This window comes from Pygoscelis adeliae, unplaced genomic scaffold (assembly GCF_000699105.1).
Source record: "Pygoscelis adeliae isolate BGI_AS28 unplaced genomic scaffold, ASM69910v1 Scaffold181, whole genome shotgun sequence".
Taxonomy (NCBI): Eukaryota; Metazoa; Chordata; class Aves; order Sphenisciformes; family Spheniscidae; genus Pygoscelis; species Pygoscelis adeliae.
In genome coordinates, this window is record NW_008824360.1 from 395,069 (window position 1) to 408,188 (window position 13,120).

Sequence of the window (13,120 nt, forward strand, 5' to 3'; positions counted from 1 at the left end):
GGAAGTTCAGCATGACCACTATCTTCTATGTAATCTGTACAAAAATCTGTTTCATAGGTAAATTGCGAATGGTTAGTTTGTGTGATGTGGTGATTTGAACACAAGATCTGTGCTGGAATGCTAGAATTGCCTAAAGATGCCTTTAGGCAAGTTTCTTATCTTCTCTATGTCTCAATTTCCCCATGTTTAATGCAGAACCTATAATGTCTCACCCTTAGGGATTCAAAAGAACTGACAAGCACAAGTGCTGAATTTTACTGTGTACAATACAGCACCCAAATCATTGCATCAAGACTATTCCCAAACTGAATATGTTGCATACATACAAGAAAAAAAGATTGTGCTTCAAAGTCCTAACTATCTAGGCAAGAACACGATGTGACAGGTCTAGAACATACTCAGGAGGCATTTGTTTCTTCGAAATACATGAACTAGAGACATTAACAATGGCTATTATCACTGTCCAGTTCCTTTCATGGATATCACATACGTTATGATACCCAATTTCTATAAACACTAATTGCATATGTAGAAATTACATAAAGATAAATATATTTAACCTTGATCATGTCTGTGGAGGCCTGCAACATAGATTCCCTGAGCAAATATACATGCAGTGATGGGAACTTAATTTTCTGCTCTTTATGAAGTCACAAGAGTGCAAGAGGGTAAACTAATAAGCCAAGTATGGATTTGTCCAAATCAAACAATTCTAGACAACTAAATGAGCAGCTCTATATTTACATTTGCAAGCAGAGGCTTAAACTAAGGATGCAATATCTGGAGATCAGCAGGGTTCTACCCACCAAAGTACTGGAAGAACTGAAAGACAGCAAAAGATGCAGCTATGAGAAACTTTTTTTTTTTTAAATAAGAAACATTTAAGCTTGCTAATTTTTGCTGTCTCAGACAATCAAAATTCCAATTGTCTGGGACATCAAATCTAAAAAAGCATGAAATTAATCTTCAGAACTTAAAGTCTTAAAGGCATTGCATCATTATTTTTGTTGGATATATTTTTGATTATAATGCAGATGAACCCCAAATTTAATAAAACTAAAATAACATGAGTTAAGTATGAAACATAACAGGATATTGCAAAGAGATTAGGTAGTTTCCTTTAGACTACTTGCAGAGCCCAAGGAAAAACCAAACTGAGGGACACAATGACGAGAAGGCACCGCTTAATTAGAATATTTAACAGAATATGAAAACAGAATACTCATAGTACCGGTTTTGGCAATGAAACACAGCGAGCAGAATATGGACCCGAAACATCAGTAGTTCTCTACACCAGAAACTGTTTTGCCTGCTGACTGTCTGTAGTAAAGAAAGAAGCAGGCTAGCTAAATTTAAACCAGCTGTAATGATGAGTGTTACAGTTGGACTGAAGGAAGCTTACCTCATGAAAGTATTGTGGAAACTGCTGTTGGAAAGATAATAAAAGGATTAACTGCAGTTTTAGTGAACCATTTACTTTTCAATCAAAATGTCTCATGTATTTCCTGTTCTCAAGTAGCTTGAATTCCAAAATTCCTTTGTCTATTACAGTACATAGTAGCAAAGCCTGTCATAAGAAATTAATAATTTTACATGGAAAAGTACTTTTATGCATGAGGGTGGGGTGCTGCTTGCTGTTAGCTTCTCCTGAGCAGTTCAATACCTAGTCAGCCAGTAATCCTACAGAGAGGAACAAAATCAAGGGCTTAAAAAGAAAGTACAATGGGTAATTGTGAACAGTGGAAGAAAATCTCCACTACAAATACCAAGAGATGTAAAGTTACTTTAACAGGGCTACAGCAAAAACGAAACAAAAATCTCAGACCGCTACAGACGGAGTATGAATTGCCCTCTTAATTTGCAGGAATAACAGCACAATTATTACCACATCAAAAGAAAAGCCATCATTTAAAATGACATGACATCAGTGCACAATGAAACACTGCACAGCAACCCTTGTTTAAAGTGGAATGGAATTCGCTGGGCAAATAATCCCCACTTGATATTAATAAATTTAAGGAGCCGTGTTGCAGCTTTGGATCTTGTCCCTGATAGATCAAGGTCTTTCCAGGGTAGAAAACTGAATTTGCAAAGACGACATGTTTTTCATGAGCTCACTTGGATCCAGCTTTACTCCACAGGGGATTCCAGGTTGCAACATTTAATACATGGATACCTCTGCTGACAGTGGAAGGGTCTTATTCTGGGAACTGAAGAGTTAAGTGCAAGTTGTGCAATGTAAAGCTCCTAATTCTGATTGGGCCATTCCATGTATGGGAACAACTACAATACCTGCTCAAATAAAACAGATCTTTACGTACTTACATGCCAAGGCTATATACATGTGCCATGAAGGCTGTCTGCAACATCAGATGCAAAGGTTTTTCCAACCTATTCACAATGTTAAACCTGGAGATGTTATCAAAAGCTGGTTCTTTAATGCAGAGGAACATAATTGAAAGGAGGAAATTTTTAGCATTTGCTAAGATATTACATGATTTAACATCTCTGGTTTATCCAGTTTCCTGTAGGAATGGGAATGTAACATTAGAAATCTGCTATACAATACCTGTCAAATATACATTTTGCAGAAAAAGACAAAAGTTCCCTCACCCATGGAGTCTACTGAACCTTTCAGCATCATAGTAAAGCTAATCAGGGTTTCACGTTTTAAGTATTTCTTTTAAAAAGTGTGAGATAAAAGTCAAGAGAAGACTGATCTCATTCCAGATGATAAAAACACTAAAAACAAAAAGTAGGCTAAAATAAAATCTGTAAGTATGCTTTCAAAGCTTGCTTACACTTTCGTTTGGAAAGAGGCAACTAACTTGCAGTATCCTTTGATGATTCATGACAAAAAAAAAGATATTCATAGGAAGTTAAAATCCTTTGTACTTTTACAAATTGTGATCGAGCTACTTCGGGAAACGAGCAAGTCGGTTCTTTCTCTCAAAGGAAAAAAACAGGTAAGTCTTAGAGCGTTTCCATTTTATCTTGGACAACTTGATTGCGTTCGCTAAATATCTGCATTGTTTCCAGTATTATTTTAGGGAATACCCACTGAACAGTGCAGACATTAAGATAATGTTTTTCATTTATCCAATGGAAGTAAAAGGATAATCAGGATGACCACTTACACAGAAAATTTTTCTCTGTAAAACATTTTGAATACTGTTGTTTTCTTCCTTCTCCCTTCCATAACCATTGCAGGCCGGCAAGTTTTTTCTTGAACAAATGAAAAAAAGTAAGCTTTTTATATAAACATTCTTTCCTATTCCTCCATAGAAAGCTACAGCTTGCCATGGAAAAGTTTGTCTTGATCTAGCTTCCTTACAAGCATTTTCCATTATATCATTCTCTGATCAAAACAATAAAATAGACATACAGTCAAAAATTCTGCCTATCAAGAACCACAACCTGCTGCCATAACCATTCCTTTTGTTTGTACTTATTTGTGTGTGTGCCTGTGTGTATGTGCATACATGCACACGCGTGCGCATGTGGGTGTTACAAATAAGACTTTCCAAAATTCATGGCCCAATTTGGAAGCTCAAGTCAAACTTGTTTTGCTTCATCTGTTTCAGTCAGGGTCTTGTATCATTGTTGTTTCAAACATGTGGAAAGCTTAATGGAAGTCATTAACTTTTATTTTAGTTTGGCCATATTGTCATCATGGTGGGCAGATGCAGAGATGGTGTTATTCCCAAGATCGTCTTTTTGGAACACTGATGTTGTTTACATCTTCTTGATCAGAAGAGAACAATGGTTTTTACTTATTTTTAAAGCTCTGTTTTGCAAATCAAAAAAGCCCCTAACAACCTTTGAAAATGCAATGAAAGATATTCCTTTTATTCTTTTAACTGTTTAGAATCATTAACAAGATTTTTTTCTTTTCTAAACTACCATTTGAAACTTTTGTACTCACAACTCTATGGGTTATTGTTCAGCTGAAGGAATGAAAAGAATTTCATTAGATGTGTTTTATGTTTCTTGATTAAAAATGTCACCCGAGGCTCAGTGACTTGTTTTACGTTAAATGACTGCTGTGTGCTTTGATCATCACTTTATTAATGCTTTAATGAATATTAAAAAAAAAATAAAGTACTGTATTAAAAGTTAAGCTCTCATATAAGGAAACTGAATCCCTTTTCCAAGAACTACAGTATTTCTTACTCAAACATTTCCTTCTAGATTAAGGTTTTCTCCAATTCCCCTTTAGCCTGCTGCAGACTAAGTTACAGGAAAGCACAATTATATTGGAATAAGATTGAAGAGAGAGCAAGAAAGAGAGCAGAGTACTATGTTTCTATTCAAACAAATATATTCCAGACTTACCATGCACTTGTTTGGTTTTTCTCCAGAATGAACCCTCATATGAATCAGCAGTTTGTAACGAGCATTGAAGGGTTTATATCGGCGGACACAGCCTGCCCAAAAGCAAGTGAAGTCCTCTCCTTTCCGCTGGTCAATGTGAGTCTTTTCGATGTGTCTGACCAGTTCGTCTTGTTGGTCGTAAGTGGCACTGCAGTCAATCCACCGACAGACCTGTTTGCCATTGCTGAGGTCCTGTTCATCCCCGTCGCTGGGCTGAAGGGACTTTGGAGACATAGAGGCATGTAAGTGAGGCAGTGTCCCTTGAGTTTGGCTTGGTTGCTGGTGTAGATGGTAAGGGGGAGGCAGCCCCTGATGATGTCGAAAAAGATCAGCAGTGGAGGAATAATCGTCAGCTGGTTCTTGTTTTAAGAAACTCACCTTCTGGGTGCTGTGTGAGGTGTTTTGATGAGGAATGCTAGTACCATTCATCATAAGGCTGAGGCTTCCATTCTCCTCAACTTGCTGCATTTGTATCTGCTCACAGTCACCTCTGTCACATTCAGTGGAAATAGGTACAAGACATGCTGGAGGGGAGGGAATACTGCAAGGGTTTCCAGGCTGAGAGCAAGACTGGGGCCGAGAGCATTTTTGAGCACTGTGATGACTGATCTCCACAGGATGAGAGGAAATGCCAGCTGAATTAGTTCGCAGTCCATTCACACAGGTGACCAGTGACGTCTGTGATGTGCGTATGATAGCTGTAATATCAATTCCTTCAGCTGAAGACGGCACAACAGAGATGCATCTCTTCTTCAGGTTGCTTGTTTGTAGCCTAGCCGAGTGCTGAGGGGTGCCAAGTGACAAAGGACCCAGGGAGGAGCTATGCTCATTATTAAACAAGTAGGATGAGAGTGAATTTGTAAAGCTATTATTCATTACATCTATTTCAGGATGCAGACTACCGGAGGCTCTCAGCTCCATCCCCTCCGTAATCCTCCTATGTGTGGAAGCCTCAGACACCCGGGCATTATAATCACTTGGGCATTCTTGTTTAATGTGCTGAGCCGGGTTACTTCCATTCAGGCATGGAGCAGCAGAATCTACCGAGTCTTGAAACCTGGGTGACCTGTAATACAGTTTTCATTAAGCATCACTAACTACCACAGGATTTATGATTTTTGTACAAGACAACACTTGTTAAGCCCTGGAGAATGGAAGCACTTGCTCTCTGCTGAATGTTGCCTGTCTAATGCAGCAATTACACCAAAAAAATCTGCAATGCTTCCTCTACAACCCTTGTAAAGGCAGCATCGTTTTACACAGGATTAATTTTACACACTGGGTTACACACGGAACAGACAATCTCCCCTCCACTGCTATGGCCAGTTCATCAATCACAATCTAGGTTTTCAATGCATAATAGATTGGGCAAAACAATAGCTGAGAATGAAGTTTCAGAGCTTTGGGCATTTTTGAATTATTCAAATATCAGCATTTTCCTCAGAGCACACTGGGAAAATGCCTTGGCATTCTTGTTCACACAAATCAAAAAAGGCTAGCTGAGCTTTGCTTACATGTCAGAGAGATGCTTTCGTTCACTAAATTAAAAAAGGAGCAAGATCAGTGGGGAAAAAAGGAATACAAAGAAAGAATGGCTTGCTCAGTGGTCCAGAGTCAATGAGAGATCAAGCTGAGTATTTACTTCTAAGAGGTCCACAAAAGATAACTAAGAAAAGTTCACAACCGGTAGATTTAAACTGGCAGTCTATGCATTCCCATTTCCATTTTTTCCTATTAAAGTCTACATGGGTGTGCAAATCAAAAGAAGATTGTTCTGCAGAAATGATTTTTAATCTTTTTTGATGTGTGCTGAATCCAACCACTCGGGAAGTAGAACCTTGAGGAACCCCACACAGACATTTCAGAAAAACACTGCATTTAGGAAACATTTCCTGCTAACATTTTCTTCCAAGCGGTTAGCAATTGGTTTATGCCTTAAAATAAGACATTTTATCTCAGCTATAAGCATTTACTGTGGATGACCCAACTGCGTCTTTTCTTAGGACCAGTGGGTGTTCCTTACATAACCCTAAAGCATGGTAGGGTTTAACCTATGGCTTCATCATGCAGTGATGTGCCAGACTGAGAAGAGGAAACAGTACATCTGTGTGCAGAAAAGCTGTACCTGAACTAATAAACCTCCAGAGACGTGCTCCATGGCTCTTACGCTGACACGTTCCACTTAAATGAATTTTACGCTTTTTTGATGCTAGCACCACAAAAGCTGAAGAAAACCTGGCCATTTGGCAACTTGTGTGTGACACTGCAGCTAAGATAAATCTGACACATTTTAAAGCATGAAACACACATGCATAAGGTATTTTGGACATATACATACATTAAACTGCGAAGCTGCTGAATAAACTGCATTTATTTTATGACAGATGATTTTATCGCTATTATTTCCATTAATCCACCACTAACATTAAGACAGGAAGCTGGGACGACTTCTAACACTTCCTTGATAACAGCTCTCAAAGAACTACCAATTAGAAAAAACAAAACAACAAAAAGCTTCAAAAATATTTCCTTCCCATGAAATTAAGGTTGTCAAAAAATGACACCTGTCTAAGACACACAACTGTCAACAACTGCATTCACTAGTGACAGGTTTCTAAGCTCCAACAGTTTGCAGCCAGTAGGACTTGATATAAAAAAACGTTTAAGGTCATGAGAGAAGTGAAATTCCCCACCATTCATTGCTACAGAACAATCAGATCTTGCATTTGCCACCAGAAGTTTGAAAAGACTACATTTAAAAATTTTAGAGGTTTCCATAATCCATTACTTATAATTTCTCCCTTTAGGTTTCCACAGTTGGTCTCAGAGTAAACTTAAAGCACCTGGTTTTGCAGATGGTAAATGTAAAAAACAAACAAACAACAACAACAACAACAAAAATCCCCCAAATCCCCCCAAACCCCCAAGAGTATTCATACCTTATTTTTTAACATTTACAGAACCATATGTCTGTAAAATATATGGCATAAGCATATGTAAAAACCTTTTATTGCACGTATTTGGGAAACCCTGCCCTGCTTGCTTGTAGCTTCATTGCTCAGTAGAAAGTGTGCTGGTTTACACTTATTCTGAGAAAGGTTTTACAGCATGCCATGCCAGGCACAATATTTCCTATTATTTAGCTTCTTCTGTACAAGCACTCTTCTAAATAATTCCGTTTGTATCATAGTTCAGTGGTCCCAAAGCCTCAGGCTAAAGTAATCACAACACATTTCTTACATCATATAAAGCTAACCCAAGCCTTACGTTCAGCCTGTGATAATTGGTGTCATATTATTAAGCTTTATGTAAAGCTCCCATCTTGCCAGAAATCCATGTGAGGAGTTCAAGCTGGAGTCAGTACAGAGTACCTGCAGGATGGATACAAACATCGCTGTCCTGAGAAACATTAGGTTCCCCAAACTCCCAGCAACATCGATCTGCATTTCCAGCACAAGATCATACTCAGAGTCAGGACTGTATTGCTGTGATGCTGCAATGCAGAATATGAGACACATAAAGGAAAGGAGTTTTGAACCAAAAGGTAAGCTGGAATACCTTATTTCAAAAGCAAATGAGGTGAAGGCACTGAATTCATGCTTCCCATTGCCACAGCCGTGTCTTATCCACGCTCTGCCTACATAATGATAAGCACAGGCTGCTTGTGCACATCAGAAGCAAGTCTTTTCTGGAGCTACAGTTTCCTCTGTAGCACTGTATATTTAAATACATTATATACCCTGTGTTAGTTAACTCTGCTGGGAGAATCTGGCATTCTTTCAATTTCCCAATGTTTGAGTGTTGGGGTACTTAATGTCAAGGTTGCATTAATGCAAACTTTCTGTATTCCTGGTAGAATTTTGCCATCGCTGTTCTAGGGAAAGCCGTGCTTTCCCCAGTCCTGGGGGCACAGAAACAAAAGTGATATGAGAGAGAGACAAAGCGTGTGGCATCCAACTCGCTGGGTGGCTCCTCTTATACCCATTGACTATTTGCTCCTGTAATGGCATCTTGCTGTTACAGCCAGGGATCAGATTCCAGGCCTGGTACACACAGGCAGCGCTGTCTGTAAAGATTTCATAAGCTCTGGACAGTAGCAAAATATAAATGCATATGAAACAAACAGCCAAGAGGAGAGCAAGAGGGACAAAGGATAGCAAGACAGTGTAAAGAGCACTGTGTGGACATGCGGATCAGCATGAGCAGCTCTGGGGGGCTTCCAGATGAGCAACCCTGGAAGGGAGTGGGGTCAGCAGGAGAATACACCCCACAAACCTCTCTTCACAGGGATGGACAGTCTGAGGCAACAGAATTGCTGCTTAAGCACATGAAAGCTGAGTGTAAAGCCTTCGAAGAGTAACAGCAGCCTCTCAGAGGATACTAAGGCAGTGTTTCCAAAAAGACTCCCTTACGTGGTAATTGGAGCCAGAGCATGAGGCCAGTAGCACCATGCCAGAAGTACTGCAGCTCCCAACCGTGCTCAAAGGACGAGACAACTGTATCTGAAATCTCCCAATTATTTACAAAACATACACGCCTTCAATTGCCACTGTAAACGTGCAATCAGTGATAACTGACGGTTTTAAGAAGCTGGAGGGGATTGTTCTGCTGCACATCTAGGGACCCTTTGCAACACTATCTGACTGCTCTGATGTCTTCCCCGGGTTTTATATGCCAAGCACTGAGCACAGCGTGGGCGGGTTTGCTGTGTCTGATAATGGATTATTTGACAAAAGGCCAACATTAGCTGTGTGCTGACTCCAATTGTGGTAAAGAAGGTATTAGGACTTTTCCAGTCCCCCACACATTGCATTCACAGATAGCATGTAGCAGCAATTACATTGCACAACTTAAAAGCTATTAACTGAGTGGGGAAAAGGGGCCAGGAAGAAGAGGGATTGTGATTGTTGGATTAAGGCAGTCATCCCTAGAATAGTTTCCGAGGGAAAGTGATTCAGGGAGAAGCTGAAGGGGATAACAAGTTTCAGTGCATTGAGGGAAAAAAGGACAAAGCCAATCATAACCCCAAATCCTGAGGGAGATTTTGGATTGCTAGGGGAGGTGCTCTCTGGTTTGTTTGGGTTTTCCTTGGACATTGCATATCCTAGAAATGCAGAATCGTTCAAAGCTCAATCCAGAGAGGTTGTTTGAATTTGTATCTCCCTTTATTTCTGTGCTGGTCACTAGAGCTGGACAGAACAACCAAATAAGAGTTTGCCCTGACTTCTGTGTGCTCAGATATCTGTCCATTCCAGCCCTGTTTCTCTCATCTATTTTGATTCTTCTCATGTCATGAAGGCTGAAATCTGGAGAGGCACAGAGCAGCCTTGGCTCCCATTGTCTTCACCGAAACCTGATGGACATTCACCCCCACGTCAGTTATGTTCTCCTGTTTTCAGATCTTCAGGGAAAGACCATGTTTTCTGTTACTTGCTTGTCTAGAGCCTTTAGTATCACAAACACCATGAACAGAAATTGTCCCAACTGCTGTCCACCTTCTCTCACATGCCAAGGTTTTGGCTCTGTACCATGTGTCTCATGTGTAGCATGGTGATAAAATGAGACACTGTGTCTCTGAGGTGCATAGAGCAGAGCTGGGCATTGGCTTTACCTTACAAATCCCATGCAGACAAAAGTAGTATTAGCCAGGTGAACATACAAGCAGAGCATGACCAGTGGGACACACAAAAAACCCGTAAAGCAATGGAAGGGTCCTTCAAGATATTCTCCAAGCATTTCCAAACCGTTGCTTAGAAGCAGCAGAGCCTCAAGGCTTTAGACCATGCTACAAAGCAAAGGGGAGAGAATCAGGCCTATCACCTGCTACTTTCTCATGTTATGCAGCAGACAATCCTTTATGTTGTTCTGGGAATCCTCTTCCAAATGGGGGCTGGAAGGGGTTCATATTTCTGAAGATGGGTACTGTGATCCCCGGTATGCAGGTATCTGTCATTTCCTCATAGATTTTACAAAAAGGTTCAAAAAGATCTAAGCAGAGTACTCTCTTCCTCCTTTTGTTTGCTCCTGCCCTAATTATCTTTGTTTCATAATTGTCCTCACTGACAGAATAAAAAAAGGTTGATAACTGCCAGTCCCACAGTGAGCCATAAAGAAGCTAGGAGGGAGCAGACTTACACCCAGCTGCAACAGCATCCACAAATCTTTGTAGCGATAGCAGAATATTTTGTTATGTGGCATGGATATTATTTGTCCTTTTCAAACAAACAAACAAACAAACAAAAAGCTCTTTCCACTAGCTTGCCGTATTGCTGTGCCTCCTCCTCCTGGAAACACAGATGTTCTTACCCTACCAGTAAATGGAAAAGGGGAAACAAGACATAAATATGTACAATAAAATCAGAAACAGTCAGAATTCCAAGACCAAACTATAGGCCATTATTTCCTCTTGCTGTGACTATGGAAATTTGGGCTTGATAGTTCCATGCACAGAGTGCCAATTATTCCAAGTATCTAAGATAAAGGCTGCAACTTTATTGAGGTTTTTCTTTTCTACAGCTCTTCAAAAAGGTCAAGATTATTCCGTATTATATCCCCTGCCAAAAAGCAGTGTAATTAAAATAGATGGACAGATTTTAATTTGTAGCAGGCTTCTATTCACAATGGATGTCTGTTTAGGGTACTTGTTTAAAATCTGGTAATGTTAAATTTGTAACAACAACAAAAAAATAATGGAGTTCTGTGTTTTCATATAATTAATTTATAGCAAATGTTTAAATAGAGATTCTGTTCATAGCATATCCAACTACAGTGTATATATCAAAACCAGAGACCAAATTTTCACATTACGGCCTTAAAAGCAAATACCAAGGATGTGGCTGTATGGGAACATTGAAAATACTTCATTAAAGGAAATGCTGTAGAAATAAAAGTGGCATTGGCTTCCTGTAGGTTTGATGGTGGCATGCCAAATTGCCATATGGGAGACATTGGTTTGGGAGTAAGTATCATCCCTGCCTTCCAGGCTGCAATTTGGAAACAACATGGCATTGGGGTGGAGAGTGGAGGTACAGAGGAGGCAAATCTGACCCTACTTAAGCCCCTGGCAAAACTCTCGTTGACTTTTGAGCATGCTGGAAGAGTCGTCCCCCCCCGAGAAGCTGTATTTAAACTTCAAAGCAGGGGGCTGCGGCTGCATTTACAGTGACTCCTCCTGGCACTGCCTTGGACAGTTGTCTGTGCACGTGTGCATGTCCCCGCAGTGCAAACCTGTAAATGAGCAGTGTGGTTAAATGAGCATCCAAAGGACTTCCCAAATGAAGTAAAAGCCAAAAATACTTTTCCAAATGTAGCACCCACGGGTGCTATTGGGAAATAGTTCCAACAATGAAGCACTCCAGAAGAGCAAAGTACCTCAACCAATAAAACTTCCAGTGATACCTTATATCCGAATGTGTCAAGTTCAGCTGACCAACATGAAGCAGTCTTTCACAGGACAGTGGGTGGTCTCGCATAAGTGGGTTTCCTGTGTGGATGAATAGACCTTGTCGGCAGACAGGTACTGAGCTACTTGTCATCTCCATGTCCATCATGTTCTTCTTCTCAGAGATCAAATTACAATGATTGTAGCCACCGTTCACTGTCAAAAAAAGAAAAAAAATCATGTCTTTGACTAAGAACCCTCTATGCTCATTACTTTGTATGCTCATTTACATATTTTGTATGCTTATTTTGGATCTCCTTGTAAAATTCTTGTAAATGACATAGCAGTGGAAATGAAAGGTTTCACAAGGAAGCAAAAATTTATTCCAAAGTAATTTGGATCTGTGAATTACGGTTATTTCTCTTTTTAAGTTTTGTGGCTATTTTACACTTCATAATCTAACTCAAAAAAACAGTCTGATAGCTTGCCTTCCTTCTGTGTATTTTTATGGTAGAGTCTTGCCTGTGTTAGATCTTGGAGAGGGATGTTTCAGAGTCCCTTTCTTTTCAGGGAGAGGAGCTCTCTGAAAACAGTGACGTAAGTCAAGTTTTTCTTTGCAGACAATTATCTCCGTGATTATGACTTTAGATGGGCATGTTTCTACTTTACTGTCAGGTCAACAGTGTGAAAAAATGAAACTAATTTTGTTTCAGTGTATACATTTAACTGTATTTTCCAAGTAAGCTATTATTATAAATGCTAATGCTAATAATAATATATTCTGCTCTGGTGAATATTACATTTTACCAGACTTGAAAAAAACAGACCAGAGCTATAGCAATATTCTTCAGAAACATATCTATAACCACAAATGATAATCTAGCTAAAAAGAGAGGACAAAGGAGGAATTGAGAATTTAGATTGCATTGATCAAATGCTAGCAATTACATTTACTTTAAAGCATATTAGCTGGGCTTTTTACCTCTAGTGAGCTAATCAAATACTCACAGATAAGCATGTATAAAAGCATTTGTAAGAAATATAGCCTTCAGAGACTAGCTAAAGAAGTCACAATAGCCATTTACCATCATTTTCACTACTGTATATGAATCATGCTTTTAAAATACCAGATCTCCCTCTAATCTGTTTTTTTCATGGAGACAAAATGTAATGGTGTCAGATACTAATGCCAAGCATATTTCTGTAGATTTCATACGGAGTCCAGAAAGTTACTCCTTCACCTTTGTACCCAATGCTCGTGGTGATAGGTACTACAGAGCTGGACTCCACTGTAGTTAGTCCATTCTCTACGGAGGCACTGTGTGTTGCGCACTGAGGAAGAAAAGGAATTCTGCAGTCAAAGTG

General features: G+C 39.6%; 1 protein-coding gene across 1 annotated transcript in view; it reads right to left on the reverse strand.

Moving 5' to 3' along the window:
- Positions 1–11,924, reverse strand: part of GLIS1 (GLIS family zinc finger 1) — a 112,925-nt gene extending 101,001 nt beyond the window's left edge. Inside the window, exons 1-2 of the mRNA XM_009319786.1 lie at positions 11,773–11,924; positions 4,336–5,440 (exon numbers count right to left, since the gene is read on the reverse strand). Coding sequence (XP_009318061.1) covers positions 4,336–5,440; positions 11,773–11,924 — 1,257 coding nt within the window. The remainder of the gene's footprint in view (positions 1–4,335; positions 5,441–11,772) is intronic.
- Positions 11,925–13,120: the final 1,196 nt, after the last annotated feature.